The 25,821-nt window shown below is 43.3% G+C and overlaps 2 protein-coding genes across 2 annotated transcripts in view; both read right to left on the reverse strand.

Moving 5' to 3' along the window:
• Positions 1 to 8,542, reverse strand: part of TRPC4AP (transient receptor potential cation channel subfamily C member 4 associated protein) — a 32,735-nt gene extending 24,193 nt beyond the window's left edge. Inside the window, exons 1-2 of the mRNA XM_066623020.1 lie at positions 8,367 to 8,542; positions 344 to 472 (exon numbers count right to left, since the gene is read on the reverse strand). Coding sequence (XP_066479117.1) covers positions 344 to 472; positions 8,367 to 8,540 — 303 coding nt within the window. The 5' untranslated portion in view covers positions 8,541 to 8,542. The remainder of the gene's footprint in view (positions 1 to 343; positions 473 to 8,366) is intronic.
• A 1,732-nt stretch (positions 8,543 to 10,274) lies between these two features.
• On the reverse strand, positions 10,275 to 24,756 carry EDEM2 (ER degradation enhancing alpha-mannosidase like protein 2). The gene is made up of 11 exons (XM_066623886.1): positions 24,588 to 24,756; positions 23,287 to 23,397; positions 21,574 to 21,613; positions 21,155 to 21,260; positions 20,485 to 20,610; positions 15,973 to 16,184; positions 14,215 to 14,356; positions 13,983 to 14,107; positions 12,834 to 12,978; positions 11,100 to 11,221; positions 10,275 to 10,808 (listed from the first exon to the last, which is right to left on the reverse strand). Exons 1-11 carry the CDS (start codon positions 24,692 to 24,694, stop codon positions 10,317 to 10,319), a joined length of 1,728 nt encoding a protein of 575 aa, XP_066479983.1. The 5' UTR covers positions 24,695 to 24,756; the 3' UTR covers positions 10,275 to 10,316.
• Between the last annotated feature and the right edge of the window lie 1,065 nt (positions 24,757 to 25,821).

Here is a 25,821-nt window from a genome sequence, read left to right on the forward strand (position 1 = left end):
CACAAGAAGTAAAGGTGACCTTATGCAAGTTTGCCACTCCAACATTATGCTACTTGTGGTTATTTGCAGAAGTGAGTAGACGGACAGATTGTAATGCACAGATCATAATGAAAGGTAGGGCCATACAAAAATTAATATAAGACCAGTAACTGAAGAACAAAAAATTGGATAGACTGCTAGAAATTATTTCCAGGGTATGTGCACAGACTCTGGGATGTCATGTAGGGGCACCACTGTGAGCATCAATATGGTGCACTATTTGTTGAATGGCTTGAAATTTTGGAGGATTCATAAAATTCACCCTGTCCCAAGTAACAGTCTGCTTGCTGGTCAGAAACCTTACCTTTAAGATGCTTTGGCACTGGGAAAAATCACTATTGGGATGGCTATTCTCATACAGCTTCTGTAAGAGCAAGGGAATTCCATTCCACTTTGCTTGCTTGTCTCTTTCCTTTAACAGTGCTTCTGTGATCTAGAAAAGAAAAAAAGACAGACTGCTTTCAGGCTAATGAGGTTAGTCTTAGAATGTGCATCATCGTGTCTCATGACAAGCCGAAGTTGAGCACAATACTCTCAAACATTTAAAATAAGAACTATTTATTGGATATTGTGAGTTCAATAAGATACTAATTTACTAGGCAAGAAATACACAAGTAAGAATCTTGCCTCTATTCTGAATTATAGTTTGCATTAAAAATGAAAGAAAATGGCTGGTAAATACCAAATTATTTCTTTAATAGATTTTTTCTAGCCTTTCCCCAACAGGTGCCCAAGGCAACTAACAGTAATACAATAATAAATACAAAATTTGAGAACATAAACAGTAAAACTGAAAGCAGTAAATGCACAACCCATCACAGAAATAACTCTCAACACTTACAAAACCACAAATAAACCTGAGTATAAAATTGATATTAAAACACTATCAGCATATATTAAGATAACCAATAAGCCACAGTAAATGCGGTACACAAAAAAACAAACAGCCCCAAACAACCCTATTACCAACTCTAACCATACTAAGAAGCTAATCTAAATTTTTAAAAGGCATTAACTCTTGCTCGAACAACTCAAGAGAAGGGGCACCTCTCACCATGGGATAAAAGATTTCCCACACGCAGGACAGATTGCCTCTTAAAATTATGCAATTACCATGATTATTAGACAAAGCATTAATATGGCACTATTTAGTTCTGGTTTCACTCACACCACTTGTTATCCAACCTTCTCTCCACAAGGAGAGCCCAAAGGGGTCTATAGTCTATAATCAACATCAATAAAACAAACAAATTTTAAAACACCAATAGGAGCACAATAAAACTATAGCTAAGAGCAAAGCAATAGGGTAGTGGTTTTCAAACTCTCATGGAGAGTGTGACCACTGTAAGTGCTTGCGGGGGTGGGGGGAGGCAGCAGGGGTGGGTGGAAGGCAGCAGCACGATCCCAGGATGGGGGGGGGCTGCAGGGGCTTAAGTGCACTTACCCAAGCCTCCTGCAGCCTCCCCAGAGTGCAGGGAGCCCAGTGCGACCTTTGGCAGGGCTCCTTGCAGCAGTGAAAGTAAAAGCGGAGCGACTACGTCCTGCCTTCACTAAAGCGGAAGTGGAGCGTGATCGCTCCGCTTCCACTATCATTGCTGTGGGGAGCCCTGCCAAAGGTCACACTGGGCTCCCAGCACTCTGGGGAGGCTGCAGGAGGCTTGGGTAAGTGCACTCAAGCCCCTGCAGCCCCCCCCCCGAGCGGTGCGATCCTGGGGATCATGCCACTGCCTCCTCCCTGCCTCCCGGCTGCCCCCGCCCCTTAAGGGGCAGAGGCCAGGGCCCACAGGCTGGGGGGTTACGACGCCCCAGTTTGAAAAGCCCTGCAATAGGGAATAAGGATCATAGTGCTATCCATTCTATACGGAAGGGGAAAGTTTTTCAGAGTCCAACACAGACACACTGAATTCTAAAGGGGGGGGGACCTCAAAAATGCAGAGACTAGTAAAAAGGAAACTAAAAGGGAAAGTCAAGAGGGTCAAATCTCTCCAGAATGCATGGACGTTGTTTGAAACCATGACAACAAAAGCCCAACTTTATCAAGTATACCACTAAGCAAGAAAGGCACAACCAGGTCTGGGAGGACCAGGGGTCACACGTGAAGACAAGGAAGCTAGAAAATGCAGAAGACTTCTTCCAGAAAATGAAGTGTAGCTCAGATGAGAACATCTGGGTTTTTCCTGATGTGCTGAGCTGAACCTTCAGGCTCATCACTTTTTAAAACCTAATCTGTTCAACCATGAGGACGAAAAGATAGGTTGAGGTTTTCAGAACTGCAACAGGAGATTTGGTCCACATAAATTTTTGAGATTACCCATATATTTTAGACAAATAAAAAAAAAATACTGTATATATTTCCTAGCAAATCCAAACAATGACACTTTATGCCTGGGAAAACAAGTTAAATATTTCTATACACAGTAGATACAGACTGCTTAAGTACCATTGGTAATATACACAATCACTTATACATCCACATGCACAGATTATTCTGGTTTATTTTTGTCTGAAAAGTTTGAACTCAGAAGTTTATGTGTACATTCTCACTACTGAAGGAGATAAAATGCAAAGTAATGTTTTCACTTGCAAAATTTTTGCATTAGAGATATCTTATCTGCAAATCTTTCCAATTTATTTTCTGAAAAATACACTTCCATTATTACTCAATTTACTTTAAAGACTTTAGTCTGCTTAAAACAGGGAGAATCTGACCATGAATATGCAGCAAAAAAAAAACCTGTTTAGATATTAGTCTCCTGATCAGGTCCCCTTTGTTTCAACAGAACACATATTTCAAGAAGTGCTTAGGGTTTATTTCTCTATTAAATGACTTCCATGCACAGAAAATATGCTTGATCTCGTGCTAGCCATGGTTCCATGAGAATGGAAAGCTTTTCATCATAGGCAAGGTTTGAAACTGAGTTCACCATTCACATGAAAATCTGAATACAAAGAGATTTCTGTATGCTGAGACTGGCTACACCGTGTGACCTTAATTACAACAGCAATACAGTGCCAAGCAGATTGTAATAGTTTGCAAAAGAGAGCCACAGATGTTTATTCAAACAACTGATGCTCATAAAAGGACTAGCATGTATTTACTTAAAATTGCTTTTGTTATCATTGAGTTCATATATTTCATAACATTTAAATTATAAAGACTGAAATGTTAGACTTCTTTCTTTTTCACTTATAAAAATGTTATGTGAGGACAAGGTAGTCAATTTTTGTCAAAGCAGGTTTCTAAAGCCTTGTGAAATTACTATGTGATACCTCCAAAAAGATGGTATATGCATAACAACAGAGTTGAAAAGCCCTACTTTAAACCTCACATATATTTGCATCATGAAGATGTGTAATTTGGAAGACATAAGGTCACCATTTCCTGCTTATAAGTAAAGCAAGGACTCTGTGCCTGCAAGAGATGCAGCTCCTGAAACTTACCACAGTTGTGTACCCTTACACAGGACCCACTGGTTTCACTGCCTGTTCCCAAACTCCTCCTTCACTTAACAGCATGACACACTCCCCCCAGCATTCTCCCTAGGCAACTCAAATTCATCCACAGAGTTCCTATGATGACTTGGCACGTTATGACACACTATTTTAAAAATCCCTGTTCCAAAATGTTTGCTCTGAGTTGGGTCAACTGAAGCAAATGTTTTCAGCAGAGATGGGAAAAAAATAGGCTTGTAGTTTCCCAGAATTTTAAAGAAGAGGATGGCTTCTTAAGAAGAAATTTTCCAGGGCTGATTTTGAGTTATTTCATTCCAAACACATTCACAAGCAGTAGTCAAATCTGAGCTGCTTCTATCTGAGCAATTTTTTAAAGCTTGCTTACGAGCTTCTCTTGTGCAAGAATTGTTCTATCAGTTCTGACCATTCTAGTATAGGACAAAGAGGCCTTCTCAGCTAGAATTTTCAACAAAAGTATTATTTACACAAACTGAGAAAGTGTGCTACAAGATATCTCCAAACTGGTAAGAACCACATTAATACTGCAAATACCAACATTTAAGAATATTGCTCTCTAAGAGTAGTATTTAAGAATACCATTTTGGGTCTCCTCAAGGGGAGAAAGAAAAAAGGTAAGTAAATAATTTATTAAATGCCTTATTTTTAAAAAACACATGAGAGCAAAAACAAACTTGGGAGTATTGGGGAAAATGTACTCATGTGCAATTTGCTCTGTGGTTATTTGCCATGTGAATACACCATCAAGAATTTGTAGAATGGAGTTATTCACACATGAGGAATCTCAGTCAAGTCCTGCTCCTGTGAATTAATCACCTGGCAGTTTGTATTCAGGCCTATGAGCCTGAACACAAACACACTCAGGAATTCTCTAGTAAATTTTGCTTGAACCCACACTGAAAAGGATGCAGTTAAGGTGCGAAGCAGGGGAAGAACTACCCTGTCAACGGATTAAAAAAACAAATCATGAATTAAAATATCCACATGGAAACATTTGCTCTTGGTGTCACAAGTTACCACGACAGTCAACCCCACTTGGAGTGGAAAAAGAACAAAAACAGTAAGCGAATCTTCACAAGGATGGTCACACATTTGAACACTAGGTCTCAACTTTCCTTGACTTCGTTTTGATTTAGATCTTGAAAAAGAGCTTGCATCAAGCTCTTTTTTAGTACAGGTACTGTATCTTTTCCCCCCTAACTGGCCAGCAGCATTTAACACTGCACTGAAAGTTTAGCCTCAAGATTTGTTCATTTTTAATTTGACACAGGTTATCACTATATGTAACGGCTCTCTGCTTTCAAGGCCCACTGTCTTTTGGAATTAGAAATTCCAAATTCCTAGCTCTAATAGGCTAAATCTCACCACTATGATTAGTAAAGAGCCATGAACTATTCTATCATATTCTGTACATCTTCCTCACAGAACTCATGATGTAATTTCACAAGTGACAATTAGCAGCTGCTTGATGAAGATAGGCAAGCTAAGGATTGCAAAAGAAAACAAAGTTAACAGAAGGCAGAACAGAATTTAGATGAAGAGAATATGGTAACAATGCAACACCTGACTAGTTTTGTTGCTTATACCCAAAACTACTGAACAGTCAAGCAACACAGCATTTTTCCCCAAGTTGTTGGTAAGATTAGAGTGATATCTCCACAAGACGGCCATTCACATCATCCACTAAGGCTACCACATTTTCTATCTACAAATTTCATTTATTTACATTTCCCTGACATTACTGGGATCCCAACAATACAGAAACCCAACACAAAACAAAGCCACAGCATAAAGGTATAAAAATAGTATACACAGTGTCAGAGACAGTCAATCTCATCCAAAATTAAATATTTGGTGGATACAGTCTTCACCATATAGCTAAAGATCAGTTTAGCCTCACCATCTATTGTAATGGGTCCTTAGGACTTTATAGGCAACCACCACCATTCTGAATTGTGCCTGGGAACAAACTGGGAACCAGTGAAGATTACCAAGAGGGTAATAAGCTCTCCTTCCTCACAAGAGGCCACTTAAAAGAAACCTTGTCATAGCAGTATATTTCAGTTTCTAAATTCTCTTCAGAGGGAGCCCTGCATAAAGGGCACTATAGTAATCCAACTGGGACATGAATGACAGTAACTAGATCTGCCTAATCAAGAAAAGCCTCAGATGGTGTTCAAGACAGAGCTATATGAAAGCACAGATTCCACCTGACCCTCCGGGCAAAGCAAAGTCGAGAAGCATTTCCAAATTGTGCTTCTGTTCCTCCAGAAGTAGTGCCATTCCATCCAGATCAGACTGAAGTCTCCCCTACACCACAAGTACCTTCATCTTGACTGGAGATGGTTTGTAAGGAGGCTCTCTTATCAAGAGAAAAAAGTGGACAGCTCGTACATACATTTTATCAGTTTCTACATAAGATTTAAGTATTGTGTTTTTTGCAAACCTACTGACTTCACACACATTAAGACATTTCTAAACAAACAAAGCTTCTACTCTAGGAAAAACTGTACATATCACATACAATTAATTCACAAGCATCTTTTGCCGTATGTATTAAAAAGGGAAAACGATGGCTTTTTCATATCCACCCACTGCATACAATTGCATGAGAACAGACCCCCATGGTTATCACATGCAATAGCATTATGATTGTTGCCAGAAAATGTGTTGTGTGTGACACAGCTCTAAATTCTGCGCTTTCTGTGAAAACGCCTCCAAACTGGAACCCAACACAATAGGTATCCACAATTCACAAAACCAGTAGCCTTCCACATTCCTATCCCCATATATCTCCACACACACATACTTCATGTACAACAGTGGCATTATACGAACTAATTGTTCGAGACACTTCACATACCTTGGTGTTAGATACTGTCTTCCTATGATCCTACAACAGCTGGGCATAAAGCATGAACTGCCCAATTTCACCGGATCATACCCACCCATACATCAGCCACTTTCAACCACTGTGCCGCGATTGGTCCACAAGTGTACCACAGGAATTTGGGTGAAGGTCATTTACTAGTAGGGCTAATGGGGGATGTGAGCCCCCCACTGACAGTATGGTGTGCCTTGTCAATTGTCAAAAACTTTATGGCATGCCTTGACAATTTTAGTGCCTTGTCAGTGTGCAGTGAGATGAAAAAGGTTGAAAATTGCTGTTATACATTACATAAGGTGCTATGTATACAAGTGAGAGGCTGTCAGGCGTTCAACAAAGTACACTCAATCTCAGCACTAGGAAGAGGATACTGAATGTCACTAACAGAGACATTCCTCATATACAGCAACTGTAGAGAAGCTACCAAAGTTATAAGTGGGAAAACAAAGCAGGCCCCAGCAGGCCCCAGGCTTCCTTCAAGCCCAAAAAGCAGGAAGAGGCGTGGTGTAAAGCCTTTGGGTGACGAAGAACAGTGCCTAATTCTGGTTAATAGCTGGTCCCTACTAAGTGAGCAAAGAGGCACCTTTGAAGTGGTGGTTCTTTTCTATTTGGGGGGGGGGAGGCAACTGTCCAGCTTTCTCAGTTGGCCAACTGTCTCAGAACAGCAGTCCCTCCAACAACCAACAGAAGTGATTGTTCCTAGTTGCCTTGTGTATTTTTTTTTAAGAAAATAAGCTTCTTTGGGAGGGGAAGCCATCTTCTCATTCCTTTTGTGATGCAAAACTGTAGTATGAACTTTGTGTTGCTGCTGAAAAGCACTATATAAATATTCACCATGACCTCATAGCCGACTCCCCTTTATGGATGAAGAACGTAAAAAGAGCCCTGCTGAATCAGGCCACAGGCCCATCTAGTCCAGCCTCCTGTAACACATAGCGGCCCACCAGATGCCTCAGGGAGTACACAGGACAACAAGAGACCTGCATCCTGGTGCCCTCCATTGCACCTGGCATTCTGAGACAGCCCACTTCTAAAACCAGGATGCTGCACATCCCCACCACAGCTTGTAACCCGTGATGGACTTTTCCTTCAGAAACCTGTCCAATCCCCTTTTAAAAGTATCCAGGCCAGATGCCATCACCACATCCTGTGGCAAGTTCCACAGACTTCCCAGCGAGATCCTTTGCACCCACTCAGACATAAGAACCTAAGTCCTACTGGATCAGGGCAAAGGGGGCACATCCAGTCCAGCTTCCTGCACCTCACAGTAGCCCACCAGATGCCTCAGGGGGCATACAAGACAGCAAGAGACCTGCATCCTGGGGCACTTCAATGCATCTGACACGCTGAGGTAGCCTACTTCTAAAATTAGGAGGTTGCACATACCCATTACGGCTTGTAACCCATGATGGACTTCTTCTCCAGAAATCTGTCCAATCCCCTTCTAAAGGCATCCAGACTAGATGCCATCACTGCATCCTATGGCAAGGAGTTCCACAGGCTAATTACATGCTGGGTAAAGAAGTACTTTCATTTGTCTGCCCTAACTCTCACAGCACTCAATTTTAGTGGATGCCCCCTGGTTCTGGTGTAACCCGTGATGGACTTTTCCTCCATAAGTTTGTGCAGTCCCCTCTGCATCCTGCGGCAAGGAGTTCCACAGGCTAATCACACGCTGGGTAAAGAAATACTCTCTTCAGTCTGTCCTAAGGAAGGAAGGCTGCAAGGGAGTGAGTGAAGGAGCCTCCACTCCTGCCTGTGGCAAGCCTGTCACGTCCCTCTGGGCAGCGAGCAGGGCAGGGCAGGGCAGGGCAGGGGTGCCGGGGAACGCGCCGGAGCCTGGGCAGCCGCTGCTCCTTGCAGCTCCCCCCAGAAGAGCAGCCCGGGCCCAGCCTCCCAGCGCGCGGCGGGCGGGGGCAGCCGCAGCCCTCTCCCTCCACCCGGCCTACCCTCTCCAGCCCCGCAGTACCTGCGGCCCCCGCGTCAGGCCCCGGCCACTGAGCTGCGCGCGCCGGAGCTGCGCCAGGATGTTGACGGGCCCCCGTCGGGCCGCGCCCGGGCCCGGCCCGCCACACGCAGGACCCGAGGCCGGGGGGGGCGGCACCGCTCCCGGCCCCCCTCCTCCCACTCTCGCCGCCGCCATCGCCGGTCCTCGCCCTGGACGCGACACAAACAGGAAGCGCCTCTGCCAGCGCTTCGGACGGAGCGCCTCGCAGGACAGCCACAGCGCCCCCGGCGGCCGGACGCGCACGCCACGAAGCTCCGCATTGGCCGAGGGGCAGGAAGGAAGAGGGCGCCCGCTTCGCAAGGGCCCATTGGAAATGTAGTCCTCGCAGGGCCAGGTGGGCAGACGGGGATGGACCAGCAGCGTCACCGCCCCTGCCTTGCTCACGGCCGGGCTCTGCTGGCGCTCTTGGGACCTGTTCCCAGACCAGGGCTCTCCAGCCTCTTCTGTGCCATCACCCCACAACATTTGTGTGTATATACATAAACATATACACACGTGTGCGTGTATATATACGTATGTACACATACACATATATTCATATGTATGTGTATGTATGTATATTTATGTCCAGGTGTGCACCACTTACCAATAGGGACACGTTCTCCAATCCCTGTTGTTATGCAATCAGGTCATTAAGTGAACATTTATCCCAATCTAGTGCCTTTGTTGTGCAAACAGACACTCCCTGCCAGACACTAGGTGGCTGCACAGGCTACTGGAGATAGATTGCCTCTTCTTTGCATTAAGATTCCCTCTGTTGTGTAAACAGACAATCTGCTGCAGGCTATGGGAGATGCAGTTGCCTCATTAAGAGCATCTTTATTGTGCTTTAACCACCAGCATATATGCAGCCTGTTGTTAAGCAAACAGTTGTTAAGCAGCACATGCCAGTACAAATACAGGGTGTATAAATACTATATATATAGTGTGTGTATATAAACGCACACACACATATATATATAAATATATAGTTATACACACACGTTTATGTATGTGTATGCATAGTGTATATAAATGTATATATAGTATGTGTATATATATACATACACATTATATATATTTATATACATAATAATTACTGGTATTTATATACTGCCCTTCTGGTCATCAGATTGCTCCTCTGACTTTATTCAAAGCAGTTCACACATACATACACATATGTGCATGTATGTATATGTATATATATATGTTCTTCAGCTTGTAGGTCATGACCCCCTTTCAAAGTCTGTGGCAGAGAGGCTCAGGCTGACACCTCACAGGGTTGGTGTGAAGGCTCAAGCAGTAGGTGGACAGGAAGTAGGCAGATTAGGTCCTGGGAGGGGGTGGGTGGGATTAGTGGTAGGTCCCCCACCTCAGATTTTGTTTATTTATTGAGTCATGGCACAAAAAAGATGTGCCATGTTGAAGACAACTGGACTAGCCTCAGGAAAGTCTTTTTCCAGGTATAGCTGTTGGGAGTCTCATCCAGGTAGTAAGAATCTATTCATCCACTGACAAACTGGACACACAACATTAAGTTTCCATCTTTGCTCCGAAGATATATGTCCAACAGAACAGCAAGTTGAAAGCTTATAATTTTTAAGAGTGAAGAAATAAGCTCAAAATTTTCCATTCCACCAGCATAGCTATCTATCTCAGACTGAACTTGCTTCTTTTGCTTAGTTGTATATGGTTAGAGAGCATGAACATCCTCTGACAAGAGGAAGGAAGTTAAACAAGCCATGCAAAACTGAAAGTCTCTGAGAACCACAAGGTGATACAGGAAACATCATATGAGTTGGGTTTTCTTTCTCAAATACTTCTGCTTTCCAAAGAAGTACCATGTCCTAGAAGTATATTCTGTATAAACTGAGAAAATAGCAACAGAAAGCCCAAAGAAGATACAAATTTATTTAATTCAACAACACTGAATCATGTACTGTCTAAAAAGACTTGCCCTAGAACTGCCAGTTTGGAGTGAAAGGGTTGGCTGGGGCAGCCCAGTAGTGGGATTTTTCTTTTTCCTTTTAGTTTAGAGTTCAGTCGTCCCTTGCAGCTTTCAGAGGAAGTATCCGCAGAGTCTTTGTGCTTCCCACCTTCCCTGTTAACTGTGAAAGTGAACTTTTTGCTTCTTTTTAGAGAATAGAACTCCCTAATTATGTCATCCACCTCCCACTGCTCTTCCTTCTGTTTACTGCAACAGTGTAGTGCAGCAGGGTCTATAGGATGAGCTTCAGTATTGAAGATGTATCCACCAGCACCAAGAACACACTCTCCATATGGTGTCATCACAACATCAAAGGATGATCCATTGTTATGAATAAAGTTCTCAGGATCAAACAATAGATACAAATATTTCACTGTTTCAGCCAGGAAGAAGGACTCCATGCGGTTATCTAGCCTGTGATCTCTCAGGTCTTTGATCTTAAAAAAGAAAAGAAGAGATCAATAGTTGCACCTTATCAAAACTCACATACAATTGTTTCAGCAATTTCATATTAGCTGTACTAGAGAACTCTACATTGGGGACTCATTAAGTTCAGCTGACTGCTAAAGCAGAACTGAACCAGAACTGATGCCGCATTTTTCCCCATGGTAGTGACACAAAATAAGCAGATGCACATTCATTTGGACAAGTATTTGTTGTTTAAAAAGTCTGAGTGACAGCAGGAGTAAATGAACAAGCAGGAAAAAAGTTCAGGAGAGACACTTAACTGTTGCAAAGCCGCACTCAACCTTGCTGATTTTCTCTATCGATTCTACAACATCTCTGCCCAACTCCAACAGGGTGGGATCCCTTGTAGCACGATATAGGTACATTGCACTCTCTATCAGTTCTGCAAGATGCAAAAAAAATATTTAATTTGCTGCATATGCTGGGAGTCAATTTATAGACTACACCTACTCAGTTTTCTAAAATGCACAGGAATCAGTTTGAGGATCTCAGACTGCCTTAATGGAGACAGGAAGGCATCAGTTTCCTTTAATCCATTTTTAACAGCAAGAGATTCTGGAGCTTATTTAACAGAAGTAGAGCTGGTTTCTACTATAGACTGATCAACAATTAGAATCTATAAGGCAACCTGGTGATCATCCAGGAGCTTCTTAAACATTTGGAAGATGTTTAATGCACGAGTCTTATGCAGAATAAATGCAAGATGCATTGCATTACCTCCTCATAAGAGTCCTCCTAGATTAAGTCAAAAGCACCCTTAAGCCAGTATCCTTTTACCCACAGTAGCCAGATAACTCTGGGAAGTATAGAAGACAGACACAGCTCCCCTGAAACTGGTATTTCTGAACTTAGGAGGTAGCAAGTAACCACTGACAAATATCTCCTATATCAGCAATTTTCAACCACTGTGCTAGGGTACACTGGTGTGCCATGAAGAGTCCATAGGTGTGTCTTGGGAGTTTGGGGAGGGTCATTTATTAGTAGGACCATTGGGGGATGTGAAGTCCCTGCCAGCAGCCTGGTGTGCCTTGTCAATTGTCAAAACACTGGTGGTGAGTCTTGACAATTTTAGCATCTTGTCAGTGTGCCATGAGATGAAAAAGATTGAAAATCTCTGTCCTATATGAATGTGTCTAACCCCTTCTTTAAGACATCGACTTTGGTGGCTGTCATCCTCCAAGTTCCCCACCATCTGAGGGGAGGCAAGGAGGATCCAGGGACAGGGAGATTTCAGTTGTGGCATGCCATCATTGGAATACTCTACTCAAAGATAATCCTTTAACCCAGTGGTTCTCAAACATTTTAGCACCGAGAGCCACTTTTTAAAGTAACAGTGATGTCATGGCCAGAAGTGACATGATCAAGCAGGAAAATTTTTAATATCCCCCATACTACAAGAACAAATTAAGTAAATTAAAAGTTTACAAGAAGCATGTGTTTAAAAAAAAATTAAAATAACCATTCCAAGCAATTGCTGATCTGTTAAAAAAAATTCCCCAAACACCCCAAAGGCTGCAATTCTATCCACACTTACCCAGGAGTAAACCCCTTTGACTATCATGGTTAAAAGCATATACATAGTAGCATATTAAGAGTACAGATCTGTGATATTTCTCCAAATGCAGCCAAACATGTAGCATCAAGTCTAATAAATTAAAAATAAAATATACCCTGGAATGAATGGGGATGCACCTGAAATTTGCTCATGACCCATGTAGTGAGTCCTGACCCACAGTTTGAGAAGCACTGCTGTAACCAGATCCCATCTTTGTATTCTTTTCCGCACCAGGCGAAAACCCTTTTAATTTGCTCAGTCCTTTTAGAATGCTCGGTTTCTTAATGCTGAAATTTTTCATCTGCTGCTCTGCTTTACACATTTATTGCTGAGTTACTTTACTGTTATTGATATTTTAATGCAAGTCATTTTGAAAGCTTTAGCAAAAGAGTGGCTAACAGATAACAATGTACTACAAACATGCTCATTTCATGTTCACCAGGTCTGAGTGGATATCCTTCACGCTTTTCCACTGTGTAGCCCTGGGGAATATTATAAAACTCTGGCAGCCCACCAAACTGCTTCCAAACAGTGTAGTAATTGAGGAACGTTCGCATTGCACTATCTATGTCTCCAATAAGGCTCTGAGAAGAAAAAAAGAACAGAAACAGCCAGTAATGTCACTAAGAACTAACCATGCCAAACTTAACATGAAATCTCTCTCTTTGGCACAACTAGAAGCCTCAGACAGTAATGATCTGCTAAAAAGAGACAGTATAAACCCAGTGGTTCCTAAACTGGATCCACTGGTGGGTAGTGACCTGATTTTTGAGGGGTCATCAAAGGGCAATGGAAAGAGCTGATAACTAATTACCTCAGGCCCTGAAGCTATTCAAAATTCAGATACTACAGCTGTTAATTACCCTGCAAAGAACTCAGCCTCTGAATTTTGCAAGCATGTGTAAATACAGGGAGATAAATATCTGAGGGTCTTTTTTCTGGTTATTACTATTTACAAATAAATAAAAAATTAATAAATAAAAAATTATTTCTTTCTAGATCTCCTTTCTAAAGTCTGGTAAACCTAGGTGGGTCCCGAGAGAGTGCCATTTTAAAAAAGTGGGTCCCAGTGTTAAAAAGTTTGGGTACCACTAGTATAACCAATCACGTTCTGGCACAATATTTATTGAGAAAAGCAGAAAACCAGAGGAAACCAGAGGAACATCAATTGTAACCAGTTTCATTTTGTATCTAAAAAATACCATGAAACTAATTTGGGGGCAATTTCAAAATCAACTCTTAAAAAAAAAAATCACTCTTTTCATTCTTGAATACTAGGCATAATCTTGGTAGATAGTGAGAATCCCAGCTCAGTTAGAAGAGACAGCATGGAATCAGATCCTTACTTGAGTTCTGACCACTTGAACACACAAGAATATTTTCTCCAATATAGATATTTGCCTTCATTTTGCTTTAACATATACCTCCAATTATGCATGGTACGGCTCAATACATGCTAAAGATTTGATTCATGTTTTTAACAGCAATGTTGTAAGCCCACTCCAATACAGGTCATCATTTGTACTATGTCAATGGACTTGGAAAAGAGATAAACAATTAAAAGGGACAGTTCTACAACAGCTCTTACCTGTAGGCCAGGCCAGTAAGCCTCAAGAGACTGAAAAACTGGCATTGAGACTGTTCCTTTGTACATCTGAACCCAGAGGTACCAATCATCAAATTTTGTGTAGTTCTTTATAGCTTTGTTGTAGTCTACAGAGACAAAGGCAAATCAAAACCAATGACAGATGCTCTACATCGACAATATATCGTCAAATGATACCTAATGGCCTGTCTAGTAAAAAGTGTAAACTTCCCACCTAGGAACATGGATATCAACTCCTCATCCTGCAATAGGATGGCTCCTTTAACAAGATACTCAAAGTAGGAGTCTACTCCTGCTCCAATTCCAGCATCTTGGGCGACCCACTTAGCAGTGACCACATCAACATGGTTACCCACCTGAAGAAAAATGAGGACAGTCAAAGCAAGAAACCATAATTTGCGACTAGAATGATCTTGAATTTCTGTATTGTTCAGCTACACAGATCCCAGTTTGCTTAGTAATTGATAAGCTTAAAACAAAACCCAAACTATACCTAGAAAAATTTAACATTAATCCCATCACAAAAAACTTAATTCCTGCAGCTCTTCTTTATCTTCCAAAATGCATTAGTGCCAACAGTATCTGCAATACTAACAGGATCAGCGTCTTGATTTTTAAGAAACCCACCTGGTTTATCGTATCTGTAACAAGTAACAGTAAAATGCTGTGTCAGATTCAAGGGCATGCGATAATAGAAATCTCAGATTTCAGCAAGATACAAATCTCTGAATGCAAAGATAAGCAAGTACTTTTGGGACTTAAGTTCTATAAACATGGATTAGGATAGAAACATACCATAATCCTAGTATGCACCTGAATATGCTTGGTTTTCTCCAGAGTGGATTTCACTCCTACATTAACTCCTACAGTAACCACATTTGTGTTTTCTGGTATTCTGAATTACACATTTTTTCAAAGGAAAATAGCTAAGAGTGCCTACCAGAAAGAACCATCACTCAGAGAAATAGATCTGTTCACATAATTTCGACACCTGGAAGATTATGATGATTTTTTGTTTTAAAGCAGATTTGTAGGAATGTAGAGGAATAAATAAGGAGTTATTTCTCATCTGCTAGGGGTTCGGTTCTAGGAAAACCTAGTGGATACTAAATTAGCAGATAATTTATATGTGTGTGCATGTGTGTGCGCGCGTGCACATGCGCATTAACATCTCCAACAGCTATTGCAGTTGATCTGTGGAACTCCATGCCACAGGATGTGGTGACGGCATCTTGCCAAGACGCGTTTAAAAGAGGATTGGACAAATTTCTGGAGGAAAAATCCATCACGGGTTACAAGCCATGAGGTATATGTGCAACCTCCTAGAAATGGGCTATGTCAGAATGCCAGATACAAGGAAGGGCACCAGGATGCAGGTCTCTTGTTGTCTTGTGTGCTCCCTGGGGCATTTGGTGGGCCACTGTGAGATTCAGGAAACTGGACAAGATGGGCTTATGGCCTGGTCCAGTGGGGTTGTTCTTATGTTCCTCCTCCATGCTGGATATCTCTCAATGCATTGAAGGCTGCTTGGCCCAACAACAAGGCCTCAGAGTTCAGCAGTGGGACAGGGTTGCTTCACCTGTCCTCTTCCACTTTTCTCTTGGCACCCTCCCTGAACTTGCCCCAGCGCAGCCCTCAGGCAGCCTTCTTATCGCCAGGGTTGTGAAGGTTCAACTGGAATCCCCGAGATGGTAACCAAGATAGTTGGGCAAGTCTGGAAGAAATGTGTTTGATTCTCCATGGGCCTGAAGTCCTATGTCTTCAGTGGAGCTTACTCCCATGTAAATGTGCATAGAATTGGAGTGGTTCTGCATGATTATGATTCATCTGCTACTGTTATAGTCATGCACATTCCAGGCTGCAAATAAGAGACCTGTTTTCCAGAATTTACTTCATACTATTTTCTTCATACAATTTCAGAGATTTGATTCCATCTTTGCACATGGAACACGACAGGAGCTTGTTCACTCACCAAGCCAATATCAGACCGATTTTTCCAGAGGGCCTTAAGAGCTTTTCTGGCAGCATCCTCAAACACTGGGTCACCCGTAAGATGACTTAATGTAGCAAATTCTACTATAAATGTACCAATGCCAGCAGTACAAGTGATTGGAGTCTCTCCAGGGTTTACTCCATGTAGTAAATTCACAGTCCCATATGGCATTCCAGTTGGGGTCTGAAAAGCTTGAAAGCAAGACAAAGGATGACACAGTTTTGCAATATCATCAAAAAAAAAAGATGTCATCAAGAGGCCATCTTCCTACACTATGGCAGAACTGAACTAAGAAAGTCATACTGTTGATGGCATTGAAACTCAAGTCCTAAGATATCTTTTGTGTTGACTATTAGACATGGCACTGTGTTTGTTCAGGTTTGGCATCCTGAGAACTTCAGCCTTCTGCAAAACAGAAATATTGTTATTTCTAGTCTTCGTACTTACACAATTTTTTTTTCTCACTTAAAGAAAGGATGTAAAAAGGGTAGCAAAGGTTTAGAAAATTAGGTGTCACAACAAGGTTGCAATATTCAGGCAGCGGGTACCTTGCACAGTTACTCCTCTTCCAAAAGGTATTACATGCCTTTCAGATCAAACTGGGCAAACAATTTCTATGCAGTCCCCCAAGCCATTCCTTACTCTCAAAATTCCAAATGCATTGGTCATTCATTAGCAGAATGCAACACAGGCTCTCCCTGTATGTCCAGCATATCACTACTAACTGAGCATCCCTAGCAGACATACACAGCATGCCCCCTATAATCCAGATATTAGCTACTACTTGCCTGCCACAACTTGGCCAACTTGTTAATGAAATTCTGAGGGAAAGGCCAATTTTTGAAGCAGCGTAAACAACTGCTCAATATTTGGTAGAGAGTAGGTAGCTAAAAATGTCACCATCGCCCAGTATAGACATTAAGAGCTTTTCCGATGGAGAAGTTTGGAACACTTGAGCTCCATAAACCACAAAGTGATGGTACTGCTCTCCATGGCAATTCCTGTGAGCTCAAACAAGGTTACTGGAGCTAATGCAGTTGGTGTATGGACCACTCCACCCTCAACGATGGTTGTACATACACCCATGAAATTTCTCACCTTGCATCAGGTATGTCTCGCTCTCACATCTAGTTTCACGCTACATCACACAGCCAGCAGAGCAGGAAGCTGAAGTCTGGCATAGCCTCAGTTGTTGTCAAACAAGTCAGGATAATTTGTTGGAGAGATCTATCTCATTCAGCGCATTGAGCAAATCAAAGTTGTGAGATACTCACCACAGATGGTTGGACAGTAAGAACTGGTTTCAAATAACCAGACAGGGAAACTTCAGAACATTATTTTAGCTATTAAGTTATACAACATGGATACGTGTATGCGGGGGGGGGGGGCTAGTAACACACACTAACTTATTTGTAGTACTTTCTTGATGACTCATTTAGAGACCAGGCTATTAAGCTCAAGTTGAGTAGGTCTGGCAAGTTACTACTCTAAAGGAACTTTTGCATGCCCAAGTAAGTACCTGACTGCACAATTACTGATGTATGTTGTCTGATCAAACTGGATGGGCTTTGCTGCCAATAGTTTATTTCATTATGAATGTTTCTGGAAAAGCTTCTGATAAAAGGCTTCTCCAACAACTGACATATGCTGAAATTTAAACAGTCTACTGTATAGATTGGGATTTACACTTTAGCTCAGTGGTAGCTCAGATCGAGTGGTAGCCTCCATCATGGAACAAACACAGGAGTCGTCTTACTGCAGGTTAAGGGAATCATCACACTTCAGGCAGAAAACAGTACACATTCTGCCTCAAATTTGCTATTAATATAAACCAGGGGTGTCTAAACTTTTTGGCCCGCGGGCTGCATCAAATATCTGGCACAGTGTCTAAGGCTGGAAAAAAAATTATAAAATTTAAATCACTACATTAAGGATGAATGAACTTAGATGAATGAATGGGCTCAAATGCCCAGGATTTCTCCAAACACCAACACAGCCCAAGAACTAAAGCACACACTTAAATGGACCCCCATTCCCCATCCCACAAGTACAACTTCGGTTGTGTTTGGTCAACTAGGCCAGAGGCTCTCGGGGGATCAGAGGCTCGCCACAGGCCAGACAGAGGCTGGCCGCAGGCCGCATCTGGACCCCAGGCTGGGGTTTGGAGACCCCTGATATAAACAGTCATTCCTTGGCATCAGCAGGAGTTCTGTTCTTGGAATCCTTGTGGATGCTGAAAACCGCAGATAAAGGAATACGTAGTTTGGGCTATCATTTTCAGTTTTTGTGAAAACCTGAAGTGCATTTCTAAGGCCTTCTGAGGCTCAGTGAGACCAAATGTGCCCTCTCTGGGCCTCAGAACACCTACAGGTCAATCCTCAAGAGGTGGGTTGGAATCTGTGGACTGACCCGCGTTCGGACAAATTTGTGGGTTCCAAATATGCAGATAAGGAAGATAGACCTGTAGTGACACATAACTGTCACATGCAGCAAAGTAAATGCCTTCTTACTTCCTCAAAGTAAGAATTGCATAACTAGGCTATATACCGTATTTTTCGCTCCATAAGATGCACTTTTTCCATCCCAAAAAGTGGGGGGAAAAGTGTGTGCGTCTTATGGAGCGAATACTGCAAAAAAACAAACAAACAAACAAACAAAAACTCTGCCCCAGCCCTGCCCCTGCCCCCTGCCCGCTCGCTCTGCTCTGCTTCCCCGGGCAGTCAGAGGCTGAGCTGGCTGGGGGGCTCCTGCGTTCCCTCAGCGCCCGCGCGGACTATGGCAGCACTGGAGGGAGCCCAAGCCTGCGTGTCTACTCAGAAGTAAGTCTCAGAATCAGTGGGGCTCACTCCCAGGAAAGTGTGGGTGGGGTGGCAGTCTCGCTGCCCAATCCTGTGCATGCCTACTCTGAAGTAAGTCCCATTAGAGTCAGGGGGGCTTACTCCCAGGAAAGCCTCTCTCTCCCCCCCCAAGCCTGGAGCATCACAGCCTCTCTCTCCCCCCACCCCAAGCCTGGAGCATCACAACTTCTCTGCAAAACAAACACTTTCCCCCCTCTCTCACACACACAGGCTGCCCCCTTCTCTTACACACACAGATGCTCTGCCCTCCACCCACACACACTCACACAGCAGGGGAGGGGCGCTTTCACTCACCTCATTCAGCATCTGAATGTAAGCCCCCCCCCCCCAATCACAAAGAAAAAACTGTCTCCTTGGTCAGAATGCCAGTGTTTGCTTATTGCACGAGCCCCAGGTAAATCACCATAAATCCAGAGGTTTGTTGTGTCTTGAGAATTCAAGTTGTGGTTGGACTTTCCACTTGTTCATTTGTATTGGAATCACGGAAGAACTAGCGAGGAGGTAGATGTAGTGTCAGCAGTGGCCCCTTTAAGGGTAAGGCCTGGGCATCCAGCAGAGTGTGCTGCACAGCTGCAGCCACTGGAAGGCAATAGGGCCCTCAGGGATATAAGGAGTATCTGAGGCAGAAAGGGTTTGTGGGTTTTGAAGGAGTGCAGGTTGGAGGTAGGAGAGGAGACTGACTGGGTTTATTGAATTTGGAATCTGACTGGACTTGGATACCCTGATGGATTTGACTAACCTACCTGGAACCTGACCTTGGACTGTAATTTGGCTTATTGGCTCTGGACTCTGATTTGGCAACTCTGATTGATGGGACTGATTTACTTGGCATCTGTGGACTAGAACTGGACTCACTTTTGCTTGCTGCACTGGTGAGTTGCACAAGGGGGACTGATCAGCCTTAAGCAGGCACGAGGCCCAGTGAATTGGAATTTGGCAGAACATCACTGTAGCAGAAAGATAATGTGATCCCCTATTTGTGTGCACCTGCTTTTGTGAGCTTCATAAATTCTGACTCTAGCGATGATGTTTTCTTGGGGTTTCCAGAAAACTAGAGTACTCAAACCTTTAAGTCTCTCCATTTGTTAATGACAGTGATAATGGTTCTTAATGCCACTGTTGACTGCTGTTCACTTTACATGGTTCAAATGTTATTCTGTTATAGTTTATTAAATATTTCATTATACTACTTGGTTCAGAATATTTTTTTTCCTGTTTTCCTCCTCTAAAAACTAGGTGCATCTTATGGTCAGGTGCGTCTTATGGAGCGAAAAATACGGTAACCTCTAGCAACCTTCAGAGAGATGACATTGGGTAATCACTCTGCTGCACTAGAGTAACTGTACACAAATTGATTACATTAAGATACCTGAAACCATATTCATTTCTTCAACTTTCAGTATTGCTCAGCACGCATCAAGGGCATAAATATTCCTTTTCACCAGGCAAAGTGCCCATCACCTACACTTTTTTGCTTCTAGTTAATTTGAAAAGAAAGTTTCATGCAGGTCTTGGTATGTACCCCATGTGACTTGGTTCATATAAAATACTTAAACCAGAAATCTGCCAACAATGCAACACTCTGGGGCCAGGAAGAGGGAGTTAAATTCTCAAGTTTTCAGATGATCATCACCTGGTAAGAGTTTTCGAGCTGCATCCTCTGCCATCCTCAGCAGGGGCCCCGAGCATGGCCATCCTGCTTCTACCTCAATACCAGCCTTCTTTGACAGCAAGTGGGCAGAAAGGAGGCCACCAACCACTGTGGACAGATAAGACAATGCTTATTTAGAAAATAGTGGCATCAAATATGATGGATGGCTCTATTGCTAGGCCCCAACCCCCCCCCCCATAGTATGTTAAAGTGAAACACACAGACAACATGAAGTTTCAATGGCTCTCTTTTTCAGTGGCTACCGAGGACCCAGATATTCACTTAAGCATCTTATGGGACATACTGTAATTGTTCTACCCTAACAACAACTTTCCTCTTGATCATTACAAGGAATATAGTAAGCAAGTCTTGAAATACCCAGCTAGAAGCTAGAAAGAGGGGAAAGCCACAAAGTTGCAAGAACTCCTGGATCCGACCAGAAGTCCACATGGTTCTGCACACTAACAGTGGCCAACATTAGCATTAGAAGTATCTGACAGATGATGCCCAGAAGCAGGTCCTTTCATACTGAAATATCCTATAATATGAGCTTACTGGCATGGTCATCTTTCCTCTGTGTTGCAAACAAAACTTAGCCCCAATCTGCGCTGAATAACATACTTTTAGTGACCCCAAGACCCCATTAGCTCACCTCTGATGTTAGTTTCAAAGACTGAAGCATTTACATCAATATCGAAATTCACACCCTCCTGCAGCACACTAACAACTCTCTGGAACTCAGAGACGTTCCCTAAAATCTGGAAATATATCACAGTTAGCTGATAGCACAGGGATGGTTTCACAAACATCTGCTTTCAGTGAAAGAAAATACTATTTTTCTTATTGCTCCAGGGTAAGCTCAGGACAGGAGGACTTGAGCTGGGGGATGCCAGGAATGCATGCTGCTGAGGTATGGGACACAGAGGAATACTAAGAAAGTGATCCCAAGTGGCAATTCTTAACTTCTTGAAAACAGAAATGGGGAAAGAAAAATTATTTGCTGCCTACATCAGAGATACTTGAGAAGCAGACTGGACACAAGGAGAACTGTTACTGAGGGATGGTACTTACTAGCAGAGTATCCAGAGCATCAATGAGTGTGAGAGAGAAACTGAAACAGAACAAGAGAGAACATCAAATCAATGCCATGCAGAAAACAGGCACCAACCACAAGAAAAGCACATGTGGTTTTAAACCAGTGGGCTTTTTCTTTCCAAATCTGGGGGAAAAAAGGGCTGCATTGTTGCATGATTCCGTTTCAGGCCTCTTGAAACTCCTCCTTTGTCAAATATGTAATCAAAATGCCAAATTTCAAAAATTTACTCTTTTTGTGTTGGCAGCAGGCTGTTTTATTTTTCCTGCAGCGTGTGGGTTTTATTGTATTTTCAACTATCTGTTCTTTCCTAGGTTTCTTTTTATTGTTCTTTATGTCATGCTGTTATATGGCAAGCCTGAAATTCTGAGCAGTTTGTTTCCCCAAAATTTAAAGCTTCATGCACACACAATTCCCCACAAGAAAACAGAACAAATATAATCTATATTCAAAGTCACCACATGTGAAGCGAACTTCAGAGCGCTACTGGCCTGAGATTCCAAACAAAATATTCTGGGTTCTCTCTAATCCAAACACACACTTATTTTAGAACAGATATCTGCAATATTCTTGAGGCCAGACCTCTTGTGCTACCGAAATACAAGTGACAAATTCTGTCTCTATCACAGGCTCCATTTCCTCTAGTATAGCAGTTCTCAAACTCTGGGAGTTTCTGGGAACTACTATAAATGCTTGCAGGGGAGGGACAAAGGCAGAGACATGATCGTGCGCTGCTGTAGACAAAAGGATTTTTTTCTTACTTACCCCTGGCAGCACCGGTTCTCCAGAGGGAGAACCCATGGACCACTCCGCACAGCTCCCCAAGTCTCAGAAAAGCTAAAAATAGTGATTGCAACCCAACTTCTGGTTTGTGATTGCAAAACTGGAATGGGTCACAATAGCTATACAGGTTGAGACTAATTATTCGCATGGGTTCCATTCCAAGCACTCAGGTGGATTAAAAAAAAAAACAAAACGCACTATAGCAAATCCATTTAAAAAACAAAGTTTCTTTGCTCCAGTGATTGAAAAACAGCTTTGCTGACCTTTTGACTCTAAGTTAAGAATCATTAAGAAGACAATCCACCAGCACTTCGCTCAGCCCCTTCCTTCACCAATGCAAAATGATCACGTTTCTTTCATGTGCTGGGGGAAGGGAGGGGTCTGAAGGAGAGAGAAGGATTGATGGATTGTCAGCCTGCTGCCCTCTCTCTCTCTCTCTCATTAAGGAGGCTGTTGTTAAAGGACTGTACAGTTTCTAAAACTGATTTTAAAGGGATGCATTTTTCCCCTTCTCCAGGGATCAGCACATTCTTTCTCATTTGCAAGGGCCATTCGTGTCGAGTCAAATCCGTGTATAAATAGGCTGGACCTGTATTTAGCTTTTCTAAGGCTTGGGGAGCCCTGCAGAGGGATCCGTGGGTTCCGCACACCCTCTGGAGGGCCAATGTTGCTGGGACAAATAAGAAAAATAACCTTTTTCCTTGGCAGTGGTGTGATCATGGTAATCATGTCGCTGCCTTTGCCATCGCCCTGCCCCTAAAGGGGGCAGAGACAGGGTTTCCCTGGCTGGGGCGTCACAATGCCCCAGTTTGGGAAACACTGTTCTGGTAGATGGGAATCTTCTCTAAGACAACACCAATTTAAGGTTCCATAAACAGGCAGAGAAAGATCATTAACTTTTTCAGTACCTTCCCCAAGTGTCCTGCCCATCACATGTCAGAGGACGCAGTTCATCATATGGGAAGGCATTTTCCAGGTAATTATCATAAGCATGATAGAACATGGACTTGACTCGGTCTCTAAATAACAAGAAATATATGTTAGAAAACCATAATCTTACTCAGAAGGAGTTAATACAACATTTTTCTAGACTTCTCAAAGACCAGAACAATGCTGCCAAGAATAGATATTCCAGTATTCACAGTAAACTACAGTACTGGGCATAACCTCACTGGCATGTTTCACATCTGACAATCCCAGGGCTTGTCTCAAGAGAGATTTGGGGTATCTGTAAAGCCAGTACTCACAGGCAGCAACTTCTCTGAACCTTCTAAAACAGCCATCTGTTATTTGCCTGGCAAAGGGTCAGCTCCAACAGTAAAGTCTCCATAAAATACTCCATATGTTCACTTGGAGGGTCCTCACAACAGTGCCAGCAAGCATGTGACACTGCTGTCAGATGATGAGGACTGCAGGATGATCCAGGACTATAACGTTCAGCCAACAAATTGGTTAAATTTATAGATTTTAAAACCTTTTGAAGCACTAAAAAAAATTGTTGACCAATCTGACAGCATACATACAGGTATTTATGACAACTTGAGACTGCAAGTATCGTCTTAGAAAAGGTGTTCAACACATATATATTTAACACCCAAAAATCATTAGTTAACATTCATTTGCTTAATAATTAAGGCTGAATTCCTAAAGCACATTGTCCTGGGAGCAAGCCCACAAACAGAGAGATTTACATCTGAATAAAGCTGCATAGGATTAATACATACATTGTATGCTACATACATTAATCATGTAACAATTCTAGAGTTTATGCAGTGTGGTTCTTTCCCTTTCCCCTCTGGCAGCACGTTCCCCCCTTCAGTATTTCCATGGCGGGCAGGAATCCAGGAGGTGCAGACCACCACCAGCACAGGTCTGGGGCTCCCCTTCAGCATTTCCATGGCAGGCAGGCAGGAATCCAGGAGGTGCAGACCACCACCAGCACACAGATCTGGGGCTCCCCTTCTCCTCTGGCAGCACCTTCCCCCTTCAGCATTTCAATGGCGGGCAGGAATCCAGAAGGTGCAGACCACCTGCACCACAGAGAAGCAGCAATGCAGGACCTGCCACTGGACCAGCCGAAGTGCTGCCTGCCTGCCTGCCTGCCTGCCTGCCTGCCTGCCTTCAAGGCGCAGGGCCTGTCCCAGGGTGGGGCTGCTCCAGCTTCCCCTGGGCAGACCGGACTCCTCCACCAGCACCGCGCTGGGCTCACCTATAGTGGGCGACGTCCACCTCCTTCCCGGCGGCAGGGGAGAACTGCCCGGACAGGTGCAGCACCCACAGCCAGAACCAGCCCAGCGGGTGGAGTAAACGCAACATCGGTCAGGCGCGCAACGCCAGAGGACCCCATGCGCAGCCATCCAGCGGTCCAGGCTTCCCTCTTTCCGGGATCCGCCCCCTTTTTCTTAGCCCCGCCCCCTTCTTTCATTCGTGGACCAATCAGAATCCGCGCCGCCACCGGAGACTGTCGTTTTGATGACGCGAACGAAAGAGATTAAACGCATGCGCAGAGAGTTGTTAGGTCTGTAGTTCTATGTGCTTCAGCAGTGTAGTTCAGAGGAAGGGTTTCCGCGCATGCGCAGAGAATTTTGAGGTCTAGTTCTACGTGCTTTGCTTTCTCAGCGGTAGAGGTGGGGGAAGGTGACGTCTATTTTTTCCCGCTAAAGGGCGCTGTGTTGCCACCGACTCTGGCTAAGAGCAGGCTTGGCAGTACCCAGAGGGCAATGCGTATTGAATTGAAACCACAGTTCAGTATGAAGGAAGAGGAAGGCTGCAATCCTACCCACACTTTCCTGGGAGTAAGCCCCATTGATTGCAGTGGCACTTACTTCTGAGTAGTCATGTATAGGATGGGGCTGTAATAGCCCCATCCTATGCTAGCCTACTCAGAAGTAAGTGCCACTGTAGTCAATGGGCTTACTCCCAGGAAAGTAATAACCCATCCTATGCAAGCCTACTCAGAAGTAAGTGCCACTGTAGTCAATGGGGCTTACTCCCATGTAAATGTGGATAGGATTACAGCCTGAAGTTGCAATCCTTTCCACACTTTCCTGGGAGTAAGCACCATCGACTGTAATGTGACTTACTTCTGAGTAGACATGCATAGGATCCTGCATCCTGCGGTGGGGGGAGGGCAGTCACGGAGGCCTCCCAAGGTCAGGGAACGTTTGTTCACTCACACACAGAGGCAGGCAGACTAATCTACATGGCCAAGAATCACTTGCTATATTGTGAAGTGTTTGGAAAATCCTGATCTAACAATGCTAGGGAGTGCTTAAATATATCAACAACTTTTAAAGTTTATTCAAGGCAGCAGATGCACACACTGAATCCAGTGTTTTTTGCAGTGACTTTTGTTTCTGTACATTAACAAAAATGTGCTTAAACCAGCTTGAAGATGGGACGTTGAATTTTTAAAACGATATATGACAATCTTGTCAGCTATG

This window comes from Tiliqua scincoides, chromosome 4 (assembly GCF_035046505.1).
Source record: "Tiliqua scincoides isolate rTilSci1 chromosome 4, rTilSci1.hap2, whole genome shotgun sequence".
In the NCBI taxonomy this organism is placed as follows: Eukaryota; Metazoa; Chordata; class Lepidosauria; order Squamata; family Scincidae; genus Tiliqua; species Tiliqua scincoides.